This window comes from Theobroma cacao, chromosome 1 (genome assembly GCF_053813885.1).
Source record: "Theobroma cacao isolate CCN51 chromosome 1, ASM5381388v1, whole genome shotgun sequence".
Classification (NCBI taxonomy): Eukaryota; Viridiplantae; Streptophyta; class Magnoliopsida; order Malvales; family Malvaceae; genus Theobroma; species Theobroma cacao.
The window spans coordinates 2,966,594-2,985,968 of NC_142639.1; the positions used below are offsets into that span (position 1 = coordinate 2,966,594).

The following is a 19,375-nucleotide window of genomic DNA, read 5'->3' on the forward strand; positions in this document are numbered from 1 at the left end:
ACATGAATCTTTATTTTATTGGAAAGTCGTAAAGAGAATTGTCATCAAACTTTTTTGCATTGTCTAGTTGCTAGGTCTGTATTTAATCATTTTATTTAAGAAAGAGAGGAAGTTGCCTATCAACTCTTTAACAGTACAAAATAAAAATTTGTCACTTGCAAGAGATGAGAAGATGACAAATTAAAATTCAACCACTGAAAAATAGAAAAGAAAAAGAAAATCATGTCGGCAGAATGTTTTAAAGGCAAATTGTGGAGTCGAAAAGATGTTAGGTTCACAGCCGGCCTGCGCCCTACCTAAGCAGTTGTCTAAACAATTTTAGGGGACGCAAAGATTGAACTACTCTAAAAGATTGGGTTCAGAACTTGGAAGCCATAATTTAGGGAACATAGTTTTTAGGTTTAACTTGCCAGAAGAAGTTAGCACTTGGCACCAAGTCAGTTAGAAATTAAGCAGGAGTTAAGCACCCTAAATTTCTTTGATTGAGAGGATAAGAGTTTTTCTAGTTGGTGAGTTGGCTTTAAACCCGTAGCTAGGTTGGTCCAGGTCAAACTCAGGTAGCCATCCGAATGGTACAATTTGGGGCTCATTTTCTTCCTAGGCTAGTCTATAAAATTGGAAGGATGCAGCCTAGCTACGCCCTATTTGAGCCTAAGTCTTAATTGAGAATTATTGTTCATGCTGTACCTTTGGTTACTGGCTAGACCACTAGGGTATAGGGCTGCGAACATGTTACGTGGGGTTGAGTACAACTTGTTCTGTACAAACTTTTAGATGGGCTCGGCTCGTTTTGCGGGCTTACAAATACATTGCAAGCTAAACCTTATCATAAGACTTCACTGGCTGTGGCTGTGGAACTAGAATCTAAGAGGAGATATTTGTCCTGAAGCTTGTCTGTCCCATCATTCCTTTGGTTGAGCTGGCCTGAGAACAACAAAGAGTCCCAATCTCTCATCAAACCAGGAATGATATGATCAGGGTTATCGGTTAAAATGTCATTAGCCAACAGTTGATAAGGGGTATGTGGCCTGGCACTGGTAGTGATGCCATCATTATTACTATGTGTTTCCACTTCTCCATTAACTGAGTCAGACATTAGGGTCCTGCTTCATATAATGAATCATCTACAGCAGAAGATGATATGCCGTTTTATTTTGCATTATATCAAATGATTAAATCAGAAAAACTGATAGATTTTTCTGAATTTCTGACGCCTCATCCCTATTTGCATATATTAACCCAGCTATTTCGGCTCCCAGGCTTTAAACAAATGCAACCATTGGAAGGCAATGGGCTTGAAGAATTTTGGGCGGTGTTTAAACCTGGAATTCAACAGAGGCTCGCTCCATAGTCAGCAATGTTCAAGCTGGAAAACCAAGTTCAATTTGAACTGGATTCAAGTTTTAAGCTTGCACTAACATGCAGAACCGAGGATTTCTATTCTCATGCTTCTCATGAAGAGAGGGATGAGGATGCTAACAACGCAAAGAAACTAATAATGTAACGCGACGATCACTAACCAATGATACTAAAATGTCAATTCACATAAGGGCTTTAGACAAAGTGAAGTTGGCTTCTCTCCTCGTCAGAAAGCATTGCCTAGCACACAGTATAGACCGCCAGAGAAAATTAAGAACCACCCAAACTGATTTAAACTAGATCTCTTGCAAACTGAAATATGTCTAGATATAAAAGCAAAAAAACACAACTTAAAAATCCAAGTTCAATAAAATCCAGCTGACTCCAATTTATTGAGCAAATCCCTAACACAAAACAAAGCCACACTTAAAAACTTATTTGATGGATCAAATAGTTAAATGTATGCAACACCAGAGCCATTAGACAAGGTTGTCATTTAGAGACAATGAGGCCATCCGATCAGTTGTGCTATTGGCTTTCTGCTGTGGTGGACCAACATTCCTTAGAACTTCCATAGCCTCTGCAACTTTGGCTTTCAGAGCTTCTGGTGACTCAAGCAGGTGTAGAACCTCAGTCTGGTCCATCTCTAGAAGCATGCCTGTCACTTTTGCTGCATTCTCATGCTCCAGCTGGTCTACAAGTGGGTATAGATTTTCTCCCAGCAACTGCACCAAAAAAATTGTCAAAAGACAGCTAGACAAGTATGAATACACAGTACAATTATCTGTCCATAAATGTGATAAAAGACAGACACTTACTGTCCTCTGCTGTTCAGGTGTTGCATTTGCAAGAGCAGTAGCCAGAGCCCCAGTTGTCATGGGCTGTGAAAATGCAGCATCTCTGAATGGCATTCCACCCACCTCATAAGGAACAGGAAGCATACCTCCAGGAACACCAGATATTGGAACATCAGGCATGTTGCGACCTGGGGGATAACGGTAGACACGCCCCTTAGGAAGCATCTGCAATCAGCATCAAGACAAATAAATCTTGGTAAGAATCTAATACAGGCCAAAAAAGGAAGGGTATGTTGAAACAGAGAAGTGAAAAAGAGAAACAATCAAGAATATCAAGATGCTAGATTTTCACCAACCTGTGGCTGCATGAAGGGAAGTGGCTGCTGTGTTTGTTGCATGGGGCCAGCTCCAGATCGCCTGCCTCCTGGGCGCTGATTCTGCTGTCCTGGCTGAACCATTGGCATGAAAAAGTTTGGCCTCATGCCAGGAACTAGTTGCTGCTGATACCCAAAACCAGGCTGATATAAATTACAGAAAAGTGATCAACTAATAGCATCCAAAAAAAACCCATAATGGACAACAGAATGGACAGTGACAAGTCTTGCAATAATATGAAGTAACAAAGAGTGGTCACAGCTCCCATAATAAAAGGACAGCAGAAGTTAAGAATTAGTGCCAGCAAAATCACAGATGAAATATGAATTGTCAACCAAAATTGCTTAAGAAACAAACTCAAACAGAAGTTAAGCTTGAAACCTCTCAAATTAAAAGAATTCCAATAAACTAATTAGTGAGTACATATTATACCAAACGTAAACCAAAGAATTTACTGATAGCAGTTCCTAAGGTTATAACTTAAGATCCTCCTAGTACCTCAGAATAAATAAACAGCACTTAAACAAACATATATATGTGAACAAACTTCAACCTTAGAGAAGCAGAGAAAAATATTGAGATGCACCATAAAACTGAATAATCAACAGATATTGAGGGATGTAAACAACCAATAAGCAAGTTGTATTACTTGGGGAGTAATTATAGCAGGAGGGCCTTGACCATAGAATAGTTGTTGTCCAAGACCTGCAGCACCAGGAGGATACATGGGCATCCGAGGGCCAACACCAGGTGCCATTGCACCAGGACGCATTTGAGAAAACTGTGCCTGTACAGAGAGCAAAAGAATATATATAAATACCATCCGTACCTTAAACCATACATAGCTTATGCTGATTTTAACTCAACATCCATCAACAAAACATAAAAACCTAGTCTCTTAAGTAAGCATCAATACCCAACAAAGACAAATCAGCTCAATGAGCTCATCAGATATTTGCACAATTATTTTATATGTCCGTGAGACCCAACAGTATGAGAAAGAAACTACTAATTTGAATACCTGCAACCTAGCTCTCCTTTCTTCTTTCCTTTGTGCAAGGGCAACATAAAGTGGTTTACTAACTACCATTTTGCCATTCATCCCCACAAGCTACAACAGAGAACAAAAGTCAGGACATAAGAAAAAGGAAAAAGATATACTATTCAAAAACTTTTACTTGGGAAAATGAAAATAACAAAATATCTTACAGCTCGAGATGCTTCTTCAGAAGTTGAAAAGGCAATAAAGCCTGAGCCTCTACTTATACCATTAGGGTCACGCATAACCTGTTAAGCCCCAAAGAGAGGGGATAAAGAGAGAAAAGGAAGGGAAAATGAAGTAAAATATGGATAAGTTTTATGCTGCAAACTGAAAATGGAATTTACTAAGACGGAACCATGTTGTAAACCTTGCATGAAGTGATTGTACCAAATTCTGAGAACAGTTCCCTAAGCTTATCATCATCAATGCTATCATCTAGGTTTTTAACATACAAATTCAGTCCTTCAAATTTGTCTGCAGTTTCCTTTAAACTCTGCTCATACCGCCCCTTCAATTCCATCTCTCTTTCAGATTTCTTCTGAGCCTTCCCAACATACCATTCTTTATCATCAAACTTCTTTCCATTGAGAGAATCAACAGCTCGAGCAGCATCATCAGGATTTTCAAAGTTGACAAATCCAAAACATTTTGACTTACCATCTGCATCTCTCATGATCACAGCACTAGTTATAGGTCCATATTCACCAAATACATTCTTTAAATCCTCGTCAGTTGTTGATTCTGACAGATTCTTTACATAAACATTGTTAAACTTTGTCTTGTCTGCAGCAGACTCTCTTTCCTGTTTACGAAGGAAGGGTCCAACAAAAACTTGTTTGTCATTAAGTAGCATACCATTCAGCTTATCAATTGCATTTTTGGCAGACTCCTCAGTATCAAATTGCACAAACCCATATCCTTTAGACTGGCCAGAATGATCAGTAGCTATCTTGCAAGATAGAATATTCCCAAATGTAGAAAATGTGTCATGTAAAGCTTTGTTGTCAATTGTCTTGTCCAAATTCTATCAAGAAAAGGAGATAAAGAATTAAAATCAGAATCAATCAGAAGGGGTTCAACAAAAAGTATATGATATAAGAGGGTTCGAGAGAATATTATCAGAGGCATTGGAGAAGACAGGTACCTTGATAAATATATTTCCTGATCCACTTTTACGGACAGTAGGATCCCTGTTAGAATACATAATCCTAATTGGCTTGCCATTGATAGGAGTAAAATTCAGTACATCCAACGCCCGTGCCGCTGTTACGAAGAATGCACAGAAAGGTATCAGCAAATATGGATGCTCTGATAGTGAATTAAAAAATATAAATTTTTAGTACGAGATCAAAAGCAGCAAAGACAGTCATGTTGCCAATAATAGCTACAGTTGTTCATGCATTCATGCAGGTGCTCTCACCCAATGCAAGTGAAAAGGAATAGAAGGTCTAAAACTTCATTATTCAACTTACAGGATTGACAGAAAGAAATGCAAAAAATTGCTGTTTGGCAGTAAGCAAAGATTAGTGATGACGCCACAGATGCAATCAGGCAGAAACAATTTGACAACCAATACATATTAGAATTCTCCTCCCACAACCCCCTATCCAAAAAATAAAAAGACATAACAATGCTAACCCAATCTTCCTGCAATTATCCAACTAATCATTAGCTACTAACACATTTACATTGATGAGTATGGCAATGTAGTAACCAACTGAATGACTTAAGCTCAAATCACTTCTAACAGCTAGTTCAGTTTATGAACGATAAAAGACAAATCTATTGGTAAATCTCAGTATTAAGCAAAATGCTTGCTTTTATGATGTCAGAAATGAAATTTTGCCAATCCTACATACTCTATATTAACATCATTCTAACTTAGTTGGACCAAGACAGCACAACAACTTCAGCAAAATATTTTTCAGGGACAAATGGACCTACTATTCCTTTCAATTTATCTTTTAGTTCCTACTGTTTCTTAAGTCTATCAAACACAATAAAAACTAAACTCAAAGAGATAATAGTCACTAGTAGCTATAACTGACCAATATCTTCTCAATGCAATGCAGCAACAGAAGATTATCCACATATAAACTCAAAACTAAAACAGAACATTCTACACGACATTGCACCATAAGTTCATAACTCTAAACCCATGTTAAACTAATAAAAAGACAACCTTTAGTTGTTACTTTTACTTCTTTTACCCCTTTTTTTTTGCTTTTGGAAGCAACTAGCAAAACCACTAGTTTGGATAAAATAAAATAACATCCATTTAAAAACCAAATCCATACATCTTAGTGATTCGTTCATTTTTAGTTAACTATCGTAATCTTGCTTCTTATACTTAAAAATGTTAAAAAAAAAATTACAAAGATGAAAAACAAATTATCCAAACAGGACAAAATAAGACCAATAGTCAAAAAGTGAAATAAAAGGGAAAGGCGAAGGTAACCTTCATGGGTGTTGCTGTAATTAACATAACCATAACCAAGAGAACGGCGGCTACTCAAGTCTTTGCAAACCCTAACCGAAACTACCGTTCCCACATGGCTAAAAAAATCATAAAGCTGAGATTCCGTTACACTCAGATCAAGATCCCCAACATACAACGACGTCGTCAAATTCACACCATTACCCGCCACCCCATTCACCACCTGCTGCTGCTGCTGTGCTGGCGGCGGCGGCGACGTCACCGCCACAGGAACCGCCTGACCCTGCACTTGTAACTGCGACATTACCTCCTTGCCTTTTTTTTTGTTTTTTCCTCTTTTTTCTTCGAAAATGGGAATGATAAACCAAAAAAAAACTGATAGTATTCTGGGTTTTTTTTTTAATTTTTTCGAGATAAAAATAAAAGGAGAAAGAAAGGGGAATTTTAATTTTTGGGCAGCACGGGCGGCACCGCACCGGAATTGTAAGAGAATGGGAGGTTATATAGTAGGGAAAGTTGGTCAAGGCGACAACTGTCTAACCCTAATTTTTTTTTTTTTGATTGATGAGATTTCTGCCGTTGATTCTTTCTCCCTTTGTTGGGTCCCATTCTGATTTAATTTTCACGTGAGGTGCTTGACGTTTTCCGACCTTTTTGGGTAAAAGAGGGGAGATTGTCTACTATATAAATAAATTATAATATATACTATTGTCAGAGTCTTTTTCAATAATAAATACTACTAAATAAATAAATCTCAACCATGCAATTTAAATATTTTCTTTTAGCCAGAAATAAATTATCAACTTTTTTGCAAATATGTTGAAATTGATAGATATTATTGTGCAAGATTTGATCAAATTAGGAAAAATTGAAGAATAAAAGATTTCATATAAAAAAAGTGTTGCATATTCATTGAATTCTTTGTATTTATACATTTTATACTAACTCGGAGTGACTTATTACTAAAAATAGATAGGGATCAAGGGCTGTTATGTGATTAAAGCTAATTTTCTTTTTCAAATGTATGTATCTTTCGTTCAAAGAATAAAGCTTGAGTTCTCTTTTTAAAAGAAATTAGATTTCTTCTTTGTAAAACAAGATAAGGTTAATCTTCTAGTGATTCATTTCTTTCTAATTTAATTTTGGAAATAATTAATATCATTAATTATTAATTCCTTAAAAATACTTAAATAAAATATATAACTATTTTTTCTCAAATCTGAAGAGTTTCTATTTAAAAACAATATACTTATGGTAATTCATTTTACCGCGTTTTACTGAAAAATGAAAAGCAGTTAAGGAAAAAAATGATAAATACATATTTTTTTTATTCAACTAATTAAGTTTGATTTTTTTTAGAAAATAAAATGAAAAGCAGTTAAGAAAAAAAAATTAATGATAAAAACATTTTTTTATTCAACAAAGTAAGTTTTATTTTTTTTAGAAAATAGACTTAATTTTTAAGAAACAAGATAAGAAAAACATCTTTCGGGTGATTTATTTATTTTCCAATTTAATTTTGTAAATAATTAGGTTTTCTTTTGTCCCATCCTCGCAATTAACTTTTATTTTCTTACAAATAATTAAATAATATATATATAATAACTTTCTAAAGATGGAAAAGTTCCTCTTAAAAAACAATTTATTGATGGTAATTCATTTTATTGGAAAAAATTAAAATAAAAAAGGAAATAAATTTTCAAGAAAATATAAAAAAGGAAAACCAAAAAAAACGGAAATGAAATATTAGTGGAATAAAATCTCCATTCTCTTATATCACAGCAATTCTATATAAATTAAATAAGAAAGATCAAAAGTCACGACAAATTTCATTCAATAGTAACTAAAAGAATATGAAAAGTTTTTCAAATCAAAATGATTTATATTTTTTTTTCTTTTTAACAATTTGTTTTCAAATCATTAATTAAATGGAATACAAAAATATTAAAATTGTTATAATAATGATTTGTGTCTTTCTTCTCCCTAGAGTTTTAACTAAATGCCTAAACCCAATGTTTAGTATAATATGAAACTAATTTATAATGTAATAACATTTTATAACTTTTTCTCTCATTGTCATTTATGAACACGCCAGAAGAATGAGTTATTTAACCAAAAAAAAACCTTTTTATATAAAATTAAATGTTAAATTATTTCATTCAAAAAATAATAAATTTTATATTTACACTTATTGTGTAAAAACCTAACTTTACACACATACATGTCTCTCTATATTTATATGTATAAATAAGTGATATATATGTATGGTTTTTCTTTCATATTTCATGTGATTGAGCTTCGTACATGAGTTTATTTATCTCTTATGCAATTAAGAGGAGACATGGAAGAAAAATATTTAGATTAAGAACATAACACGTAACAATAACTTATAATCTATTAGCTTAAGTGTTCAAATTTAAATAGTGTTTAACATGTGAGCGTATTTTTTCGTGTATTTTTATAAAATTCAAATTTTAACTCATATATGTTTTATATTTTACGATATTAAATTTAAAATTTTATTATATGAATTAGGTTAAACATTATTTATTTTATCTTTCCGTGGCTTCGATTTTTTTACATGACATTTTATAACTTATTTTTTTTCAACTTTCATTCTTTTAAAGAGATAGGCTTTTGATTTAATTTAATAAAAATACGAAAAAACCTTTAAGTGTGAACAAATAGTTTAATTTATAATTACATACTTAAGATTCATCCAATTTTTTACTGATTTGAGATTTATGATATTCTAGCATATTGAGAAACTCTTACATTGGTCCGAATCTATATTAATCTTTGTATATTTCATGAGGTGCTACATCAATGAAAATTCGAGTTTATTTTAATATCAATTGTTATCGGTTTATATTTTTAACTAAAAAATATACTTGATAAATAGTAAAAAGTTTATATTTATATATTTAAAATTAATCCCATCTCTTATTGACATGAGATCTATGTCATTATCTCAAAAAAATACAAAATATTTTATTTCTCTAAAACTCTTTATGTTATTTTTTTTCTTTGCTCCAATTATTTTATAAATTTTAAAGTTTACTTAAATTATATTTTTAAAATTTAAAATTACATAAGGTTGTGCTTAAATTTTGACACATGACATTGGTGTTCGTCGTTTGGAATATGTATAGTCATCTTAATTTTTGATAAGTAAAGTTAACATTTTAACTTTAAATAGAAGTTATTTATATGATTCTAATCGAGACAAAAGAAACCACAGTGTTTTAGGAAAGCAAAACTTACAACCACGATCATTTTCAGGAAAGTTTTTCTATAAATGGTCTAAATATTAAATTAAATAATTATCAAAAATAGTAATTATGCACTTTTTTTTTATTTTATTTGGATGGAAATTGAATTATTAATTTACGCAAAAATTTTAACCGTTCCAGCAGCCGCTTCAAAATTTTCACCTTTGCCAAAAATCGAAAGTCGAAATCAGCGTAAGTCGGTTACTTTGGCTTCGCTAATCACTATATCTCCACCTCAAAACAAATCCGTCACTCTTCTTTTCGCCCTCTTCGAATTCCCCAACTTTCCTCTCCAAAAGGCAAAAATATCCAAACACTGACGAGGCCACCGTCACTGAAGGGAAAAAGCGGATAGAAAAAAATGGACTCAATTCTCCACACAGAATCCCTTTCTCTCACGCGCCTACGCGCCGCTTCCACTTCCACCTCCACCGCTACCATTCACCACATGCCTTGCCAACTCATCTTTCGTCCGGTCCACCGTCTCCTCCTTCCCATATCCACCGTCACCGCCGGCTCTGGCTCTCGTAGGGCATCCACTTCCGTTGTCGCTGCTAACGGCACTCTCACCGCCAACTCCGTTTCGGTTTGTTACCTTATCTATTCGCTTTCAAATTTATCGCTTTTCTTTACTCTGCTTTTTGTTACATGAGAAATCTTTAGTTAATTTTACTTATAAGAATTAGCAAGCAATTTATTATTATTGTTTATTATTTATATATTTCTTGTTAATGTTTGGATGTCCATTTTTTGTCAATTTAGCTTAAATTAATACTGATTTTAGAACTGCTTTGAAGCCAAACAGCTCAGGCCTCAGGGAGAGTTTTTCAATTTATATGCATGGAATTTATGTGTCTGAGATTCATCTCAAATAGTGTAGTGTTAAATTCTAATGCTTCACGCAAATACATTAGATTGAATTTTTTCTATTGTTCCTGTATATTTTTATACACAACCGTTTGAATCATAAAATACTTTGATTCGATAGGGTTTAGCATTGGCCACAAGGGAAGATGGTTTGTATGGTCTTCAAACTTTATTCTCTATCTGTATATTAATTTCTTTTCTTTCTTTGTTGGTAATGCAGCCAACAGGTGGAGTATATACGGTAGGGGATTTTATGACGAGGAAAGAGAATTTGCATGTGGTGAAGCCAACAACAACTGTTGATGAAGGTATTTGTTATGCTTAGTTTATATCTTATAATATGTTGTATTTTTGAAAATCTTTTTAAAAGTTCTAATGCATGGATCTTGTGCTTGTGCCAACACCAACAGCATTGGAAACTCTTGTTGAACACAGAATCACTGGTTTTCCTGTCATTGATGATGATTGGAAATTGGTATGTTATCTCACCCCTAATCTTGGTCATGAGTTCCTAATTGTATATTTTTTTGCTAATTATTAATTCTAAACTTTAAACTCTATACTATCATGATATCCTGACATTTCCTGATAAGTGGAATCCTAGTATTTGCATTGTCCCACTAGGCCCATGGCCCAAATGTGAATGTTGGCTTGGACCTTTGAACTTGTCAATGAAGGGTAGAATGCTACTCTTCAAGTCTGGAATTATAGTCATACACTCATACTTGAATCATTAGGTTTAAGCAAACACTAGAATGAAAAGATAGCAAATATTGACTGTAGTTATGCACATATATGTTCCTCCCTTTCTCCATCATTAAGACTTTAAGGTGAGTATATGATGGGTGAAGGAAAGATGGTCCTGCCTATATGATGACTTTCTTTGCCTAATCACATTATCTTTCTAAAACAACAACATTATTGCTTCCACATTCCGATGTCATAATGTCTCAAGTGTCAACATTTAGATGCCTTCTTTTTCCAATATACCATCATCCTTACTTTTGTGGTCAATTTCCGTTTTGCTTGTTTGGTCTGTAAATCTGCCTTATCTTGTTGACCTAGTATATTAAGTATTACTTTTGGAATAATTAGATGTTCTCTGATGCTGCAGGTTGGACTTGTTTCCGATTATGACTTGTTAGCATTGGACTCCATATCTGGTAAATAAAATTATCTAATGAATTTCACTGTGTCATTCATCTTTCTTTTAGTTGTTACTTATTATCTACTATCTATCTGTCTACTCAATATAATTCTGTACGGTTCTATTAGAAGTAAGCAACAATTTTTTACCTTGGTATGATCGAAAACTGCGGTTTTAATTGAGCATTGAATTTTTATTACTTCCCCTTCTTGTGGTTTTTAGGATTTTTATTTGTTAATAGTATAACATGGGCCAGTTTGTATTCGCTGAGATGCAAGTTTTCCTATGGCAATTCCATGCTAAGAATGCCATCACTTCTTTGTTCTTGCTAATGGCTGATAGAAAGTAGAGTAGGCATTGATTGTTATGAAACCAACTTATTTAATATGATTGCAATTTCTTACATCTTTTGACTCATTCTTCAACTAGGGCGACGGACTGAAAATGACATGTTTCCTGAAGTTGACAGCACTTGGAAAGTATGTGAAAACTGCTCTCTACTTGAAATAGATGCATCATTTTAGTGGAACAATGACCATTCTACAGAGTTTTATATTATTCTTTTCCAAAGCTTTTATTCTTAACTGCCTCATCACTAACAGAGGTTTTTTTCAAAAAAGAAAAAAGAAAATTAAAGGGAATGGGGAAATAGCAACTATTTCAAGGTTTGAAAAGTATAATGCCATAATATTTCTCAACCAAAAAAAAAAAAAGGAAAAGAGAAAGTGTATATTGCCGTAATAAGATGTATTCTTATTGTCTAGATCACTGAGAGAGTTGAGGTTGTTGCAATTGCTGTACCCTCCAATTCCTGTAAGATTCAGTAAAACTAAATTATCGGTGACAATGTCACCCAAAATATGGTGTCCATGGCCTTATCTTCATGGCTTCCTGAATTTTCATCAAACAATTTCCCCGCTGCTGCATATGTTGTTTATACGGCAGAAAGCTAAACCATCTTCGACATCTTTTCTTTGAGTAGTTCATGTTTTTTAATCCTCCAGATCATCATTCAGCTTTCATGCATGTAATTATCCTTTAAAATATTCAACTTTAGCCACTTGTATTGTATCTCATCTCATATCAAGCACAGAGAAGTTCACTTGCTAGACATGGGCATTTCTTTTGCATGAAGCTGCACCATACAAGTGTGAAATCTAGTGCTTGTTTTATATAATTGTTTTCTAATGCAAGTGGTACTTCGAGAATAAATCAAGAAGACGGGAAACTTTTTTGCAAATGAGAATATTTTCAATGAATTTTATTATATATTAACATGAAAAAATGTGCCCTTGTATTGAAAGATAAGTTCAAACTTAGTTCTCTGTGCTTATAGTGGTGCATAGCAATGTGGTGGATCAAAACAGATCTTTTCCATTTTGATGATATTTACTTTGAAGGTTGCATAACTTGGTTGTGTCTATTTCAGTCTGCTGCAACTGGCTCCAGAACTCATTTGTGTTTGTTGTTTAACTTTTACATTTCCAACTGAGGGGTCCTCGATTTTGCAGACTTTCCACGAGCTACAAAAGTTACTCAGTAAAACCAATGGCCAGCTGGTTGGTGATTTAATGACACCAGCTCCAGTAGTTGTACGAGAAACAACTAACCTCGAGGATGCTGCTAGGTCTATTAGACTTCTTCTGTCTTTTCTTTGGCTCATTGATTAACTCTCTAATATCGGCTTCTGTTTTTCATTTTTTGGTACAATAGGAAAGCATTGAGATTCAAATCTAAGATCTTCATCCAAATCCATATAATCCTACCACTTGCTCCAAGCCCAACACATCTTCACTGTATACATTGTAACGTAACTTCTAATTGGTTTATCAAATTTCAGATTATTGCTCGAGACAAAATATCGTCGACTTCCAGTTGTTGATGTTGAGGGTAAGCTGGTAAGTGAAAGAAAATTATAAACGATTGTTCCTCGGGTTTAAACTCTTTTTGTTTGCTATGTTTTCTTCTGGTGTTTGCTAAGCTCAATTCCTTCTCCGAAGGTCGGTATCATCACAAGAGGAAATGTTGTGAGAGCTGCCCTTCAAATAAAGCGTGCTATTGAAGGCGAAGCATAACTCGAGAAACATCATTCAAGGAATTTTGAGGCATTCGATAGGGCAATGCAGGAATGAAATTTTCTCTGCTAGCCTTTCTCCATTTATCAAAGAAAAAGATTGGAAGGAAGGAGCTTACGTGCTTAATATATTCAATTTTGTCCTGCCTTCGTATAATATATATATCATTTACATTATTAACATTTATAATTTTATAACTGTTAATGTTAGTATCTGCTTTTAGAACATTGCATATAGATTTGGACATGAAATGATGTTGATAGAGTCGCAGGTTGTAGTTCACCTGTATGCTGTTGCAATTATAATAGAATCCGCTGCAGTTGGTTGTTGAACCGAATTTGCCAGCTGATGCTCAACTCGTTTTATCGTGGTTGTAACAACCCAGCGAACAACGGTTCTTATTTCCTACCAGTATTCTTGGTTTGGCAAATTGGCTATTCGAATTTTATAATGTAAAAAAATAAAAGAAAAATCAGCATTTCATCGGAGATTAATAGGAAGGAAGCAAAGTGTGAATACGTGGAAAAGCGATATGGGTTTTGGATTTTTGAATAATAGACGGCTATAAGGGCGTAAAGTGCTGTGGGCACTAAATATTCTGAATGACTGCAAGCAAACAATATTGCTTCCGCTGATTGTGGGGACTGAATAGAGTTTGTCCTGTCCTGTAGTACAAAGGTGTGGGCATGCAAGTTGTTAACTGAACACGAAGAAGAAAACAAGTCAAAAAACCTTTCATCAGATTGGTGTTTTCTTTAAAGCTGTTAAAAATGGTTGCTCGCATTGTTACGGAGGAGCGGCGATTTGACAACATGTTTTCAAAGTCTTCCCAAAGTTACTCCAGAAACAAAAACCAAAAAAAGAAAAGAAAAGAAGCATCCCCACAATCAAAAGTTGGACCCAACATCATGATGCACTAGCAGGACGGCAATCCCTTACTTTAGTCCCACATCCACAGTGGAGAACCAGAAAATACCTAACTCAAAAATCTTATCACTTTAGTAGTTATAACTTTAGTGGTTAGCACGGCCATTTGCACCAACTGCTGGGATGGGTAGGCCACTGCCTGTTCCCTCCCCCCTTCCCTCTTCCCTCTTCCCTCTTCCCCACTCCCATCTCTTGTTTCAGTGAGAGAATTTTGAAAGCAAAATCCCTCCAACTTGCCCCCCCCTGTTCCATCCACTCCCCACTAAAACATTAAAGACTTGGGAGAAACTTAAAACCCAAACTTTTTTTCATTTGTAAAACAAAATTTCCAACTTTTCTAAGATCATGTCCCATCGCTAAATCAAATTTTAGAATGCAAAAACCCTTAATTATAAGTCAAACCTTAAAACCCCAATTAAGAAAACAAACAATTAAAAAGCCACACGCACATAAAAAAAAAACAACCCAAGAAAAGAAGTCAAGTAGTTAAGGATGAGAATTAGTAGAGCAAATATACAATTACCCTTTTTTTTTTTTTACACTGGCCAAAACTTTTACCATCAAATCCCAAATATAAGAGAAAAATAAGGATAACAAAGGGGGTGCCTACATAGAAAAACAAAAGGTTTTTCATTACACTAATAATTAATACAAAGGCTTCATCATTTCTTCAGCCGTCGCTTGGACTTACCTCCTCCCACACTATGGCGCACGTTAGCTAACGCCCACGGTGCATGTTAGCAACCGCCCTCCCTTCCCTTCCTTTCTCTAGCACAGCCGCCAAAAGAGAGAGAACCAAAAATTACAACTTTGTAATCATGGTCTTGATTAACAATCATAATAATTGGAGGGGCATGATTAAATCAACTTCTCTTTTTCATTTTTTTTCTACTTCCTTTCCCATTCACCATCCGAATCCTCCGGGTCGGGCATCTTGTTCAAGTCAACCCGCTGTAATAACCAGCCACTTGGCTTCAACTCATCGGCATAACTACGATTATAATTCTGATTAAGATTGTAATTATGACCATGATGAAGGTGGTGGTGGTGATGCTGAGCTGCCTCAAGAGCATCAACTCTAGCACCAACTTCAATAGCTTTTTTCCTTATAGAAGCCGCCGACAGATCGCCACCAAGTGAGCCGCCGCCAACTTTCTCTCCAGCCCAAAGGTCGGGAAAATTCAACCTAGCCGACGGTCCGCGTAGGTAAAAAACCGCCGTGTCATAAGCTCGCGCCGCCGCCACAGGGGTGGAGTAAGACCCTAACCAAATCCTCGACCGTTTATTCGGTTCCCTTATCTCAGCCACCCATTTCCCCCACTTTCTCATCCTTATCCCCTTGTACGGCCTTTCCGTAGATTTCCTCGCACTCTCTCTCGTAGCAACCACTCCTCCTCCTGTTCCATTTTCCATGGCTTTTTTATCGCAAAAATTCTATGTTTCTCAGCTATGGCTTGTGTGTCTTTTGCTTCAAAGGCTTTTGTTAGGACAAGGGAGGATTCGGAGGAGCTAGGAAAGGGAAGGGTTGAGTTTTTGAGATGGCATGTTAGTTCGGTTGTGTCAAGTGTTTAAGGGTACACGTTGAAATGTTTTTCCGAGACACAACAAAGGTATATGTGAGAAAGAAAGAGAGAGAAAGAGAAGGAAAACCAAAAAAAAAAAAACTCAAAAAGAGAAAATCCAAATTCACCGACACAAATCTGTGAGAAGGGAGGGATGTGTTTTTTTATTTTTATTTTCTTTTCCTTTTAAATGTTATATAGGGAAAAAAAAAACAGGGCTTTGACGTAGATGCTTTAATCTTGGCTTGGGGGCGTTGTTTGGGCCTTCTTTAGGAAATTATAATAATTACTTCTAATTAAATATTTTTTATAAATAGGCAAAACTTACGTATTCAGAATTCAAGATTTATTTATATAAATAAATAAGCAACTTACTTTTATTCCAAAACCTGACAAATTAAAATTTTAATTTTTTTCAATATATATATATATATATATGTAGTTTTATTATTTTATTATATAATTGGTTATAGTTATCAGGGTTTTCCTTGCAAATGATGATTGAAAAATATATTATATATTTTAAATACTAAGACTGAACAGGTGTCAATAGGGTGTTTGTCTAACTAGATTCATACTTTAATAGTTTAATCATAATTAAAGTGGAAAATAATTTAATTAGGGAAATAATTATGTATTTGGCAGGCGGTGATGGCCAGTCGTCGTTTTGTGGGCAAGTGAAGGCGGAATTCAAAGGTTAAAGAAAACATAAATAAATTGTCTTTTTGTTTTTCTCAAGCTTTTTAATTTCATAGATATTTAATTTAATTTAATTTGTGAGGAGGCAGCAAGAGCAAAGGGGTAGGTCGGTGGTCGGTGGATAGATACCGTTAGGAATTGACTTTCCTTCCACGCAATAACGATATGTCCTGGATGGGCACTTTTGTCCTTGCGGTATTTTGGTTTGTTACTATAAATTTGAGGATATTATTGGAAACTTTTTGATATTGTTGTGGCCCACCAACTGACAAAGAATGGGGCCATCGCCCTCGTTTGTCATATTAATGGACGGCTTAATTTAATAATGTACGGTTAACCATATAGAAAATACCAAATCATGTTGATAAATAAATACATGATGTGAATTACAGCAACTCATGTGGAATAGTACACAATTTTTCTAGGTCTTATCTCTTATGTATAGGGCGTGAAAAAAAAAATTAAGGATTTAAATATTGAACCTCTGATGCCAACCATGATATGAAATTGATTATTTTAAAATTAAAATTATAAATTAATAAAAATGATTTTATTTATCATTTACAAATTCTCTCCACATATTGACTTCAAATTAGCATGCATGATATGACAAAAGCTAAATGCATGGTTAATCTTCTTGTGCATGACAATTTTATCACAAACACCTTCGTTAGACTTGGAAAATTTAACCAATGACACAAACAAGTGTCTACTTGAAGTGAAGGATTTCATCAATAGGTGAGGAAGGAAATGGAAATTTTTTTATATATTTTAATGGAAATAATTAACACAAACCATGCTTATGTAAAAAGAAAAAAAAAAGGAAGAAAGAAAAAGAAAACCCGAATATTTTGATGGGTTAGATAGTACTCTAAGCATGTGCAATGTCGATTAGGAATTAAATGGATGTAAAGAAGCAATTAGGGATGAGCAAGATCGAGAAAAAAAAAAAAAGGAGCAGTAGGTTGAAAATAAACATAATTTAACATAGCTAAGGAACATCCTATCTCTAATTTTCTACTATAGACTATGACTTTAAATCGAATAAAACAAAGAAAAAGAAGTGTTAGGTCTTCGTAGTTTTACCATTCCAAGTAGCTAGGATTAATAGTTGGAAAGAAACTCTTTTCTATTTTTTTGTTCTTCCATTCAAAAACATGACTTGCTGGTACTGATGCAAATTTGCCATTCCAAATTCTTGATTATCTAGTTGTAGTGATTTTAATATCAGTTAAAAAACCCCAATAATTCCAACTTTTTGCCATCTTGGGAACCCAAGTAGCCAACATTAAAAACTTGGGTGTTTTTCTTTTTTTATTTTTTGGCCATTGGCGGGGTGATTCGAGACAAAGATTATTATGCTTCTCAAGGAAGAGGGCAAACGAAAACGGCTAAGGCTGTCCTCGATGGGATTTGAGCCCACATGAGACCCCATCTCCAAATTTTACAGTTGCCGATGCCAGATTGCTAAGGGCACTAAGTAATAGCCAGCTTTGAGGGGGGCCTCGTAGTACTTGAATGTATAAATATATGCTCCCACTTGTTTTAAAATGGGGGAGCTGTCTTTGTTTTCAAGGTACATCGCTCTGTAAGACCCAATTAGATGTTTGCAATAAGTTTTGGTTGGGTTCATCTCTTTGCATTATTTATTTGTTTCCTAAATCCCCTAAAACCCCCATTTAACCTATTTGACAATATTGTCAGTACTGCTTCCTTTTTGCTGTTTATGATTGCAAAATTCATGGAAAGGAAGCTCCAAGTTTTCTTGTTTTCATAATTATTTAGCAATGAGATAAGACGAGAGGTTGTAACGAAGAGAATTGTTTATAAATATTAAGAGGGATTATTATTTTTTTTAATTTCCTCCCCAAATCCCCATTTGTCCGATATTATGGTAATCGAGCTTTGCCATGACGTGCTAACCTAGACGTCTCTTAGGGTTCTAATTAAAACAGACAAAGCCTAAATATTCTCTTGTAGATTTTTGTTTTCTGGTGGATGTTAGCTGTGAAGTGGGTGGCACATGTGTATTAGTAATATCCTATACCATCTTTTCAAGTTAGTAATTACTTTGAATAATGAATCCCAGCACTTGTATCAAAACAGATCGATTCAATTTTATGTCACGATATCAAATTGTTATTGACAAAATATTTGAATAAATTATATATTTGATTCTATTCCATGCAATAATCTCTCACAGTAGAGATTAACCTGTACTGTTTGAAGAAAAAGATTAATGAGCATAACGTAGGCATGATGGCAGATTGGCGACCATGAAAAGTATTTGACAAATTCATGCATCGCTTGGCCGACCAAAGGGTTTTGTCTTTACCTGACCGATGGCCTTTGGCTGTCATTTTAAAGATGAATTTTACGTGATTGTTATCTTCTTTGTTGCAAGGAGGTGCCTTTCACTATTTTAAGAGCATATCCAATCCAAAGTAACATGTATACATTCATATAAAAATTTGCCTCATCAATGAGTATATGTGACGAAGCCTACTAATTCTATATGCATCGTTTGGCAAATATAATTTGATGCTGACCAAGAAATATATATAAAACAAAACACAGAAAGGGGAGTCTCTAAGAGAGACGTGGGAAAGAAGCAAGCACACGGTGGCTCTATATCCAGCATGCATGTAATTTTCTTTTTCTTTGCTTATGATCCTACTTACTTCAAAAATCCTCTTCCTTCAGTAAAGGATGTTCAAACTATAATTTTATTCAATCTTTGCTCTTTGGGTAGGAACGAAATGGAGATTCAATTTGCAAAGTCTGGTGAAGGCTAGACCCATACGAGAAAAGGACTA

The 19,375-nt window shown here is 34.6% G+C and overlaps 3 protein-coding genes across 3 annotated transcripts; 1 reads left to right on the plus strand and 2 right to left on the minus strand.

Annotated features, from left to right (window-relative positions):
- Positions 1–1,662: 1,662 nt before the first annotated feature.
- On the minus strand, positions 1,663–6,503 carry PAB4 (poly(A) binding protein 4). The gene is made up of 9 exons (XM_007047279.3): positions 6,032–6,503; positions 4,718–4,836; positions 3,941–4,597; positions 3,741–3,818; positions 3,553–3,642; positions 3,181–3,318; positions 2,513–2,674; positions 2,178–2,381; positions 1,663–2,084 (listed from the first exon to the last, which is right to left on the minus strand). Exons 1-9 carry the CDS (start codon positions 6,312–6,314, stop codon positions 1,839–1,841), a joined length of 1,977 nt encoding a protein of 658 aa, XP_007047341.3. The 5' UTR covers positions 6,315–6,503; the 3' UTR covers positions 1,663–1,838.
- A 3,020-nt stretch (positions 6,504–9,523) lies between these two features.
- Positions 9,524–13,703, plus strand: LEJ2 (Cystathionine beta-synthase (CBS) family protein). Its single transcript, XM_007047280.3, has 8 exons — positions 9,524–9,868; positions 10,370–10,457; positions 10,560–10,624; positions 11,264–11,312; positions 11,726–11,775; positions 12,808–12,923; positions 13,137–13,194; positions 13,297–13,703. The coding sequence occupies exons 1-8, from the start codon at positions 9,644–9,646 to the stop codon at positions 13,369–13,371; spliced, it is 726 nt and encodes a 241-aa protein (XP_007047342.3). The 5' UTR covers positions 9,524–9,643; the 3' UTR covers positions 13,372–13,703.
- A 1,081-nt stretch (positions 13,704–14,784) lies between these two features.
- DEAR2 (DREB and EAR motif protein 2) lies at positions 14,785–15,997 on the minus strand. The gene has a single exon (XM_007047284.3). It carries the CDS (start codon positions 15,709–15,711, stop codon positions 15,187–15,189), a length of 525 nt encoding a protein of 174 aa, XP_007047346.1. The 5' UTR covers positions 15,712–15,997; the 3' UTR covers positions 14,785–15,186.
- Positions 15,998–19,375: the final 3,378 nt, after the last annotated feature.

Bases quoted from the DNA above. Each gene is read 5' to 3' on its own strand.
- PAB4 (XM_007047279.3), bottom strand. From the start codon at position 6,314: ATGTCGCAGTTACAAGTGCAGGGTCAGGCGGTTCCTGTGGCGGTGACG. The intron at 4,837-6,031 runs GTTACCTTCGCC...TCTTCGTAACAG, and splicing joins TTACAGCAACACCCATGAAG to CGGCACGGGCGTTGGATGTA. The intron at 4,598-4,717 runs GTACCTGTCTTC...TTTTCTTGATAG, and splicing joins CAGGAAATATATTTATCAAG to AATTTGGACAAGACAATTGA.
- LEJ2 (XM_007047280.3), top strand. From the start codon at position 9,644: ATGGACTCAATTCTCCACACAGAATCCCTTTCTCTCACGCGCCTACGC. The intron at 10,458-10,559 runs GTATTTGTTATG...CAACACCAACAG, and splicing joins AACAACAACTGTTGATGAAG to CATTGGAAACTCTTGTTGAA. The intron at 11,776-12,807 runs GTATGTGAAAAC...TCGATTTTGCAG, and splicing joins AAGTTGACAGCACTTGGAAA to ACTTTCCACGAGCTACAAAA.
- DEAR2 (XM_007047284.3), bottom strand. From the start codon at position 15,711: ATGGAAAATGGAACAGGAGGAGGAGTGGTTGCTACGAGAGAGAGTGCG.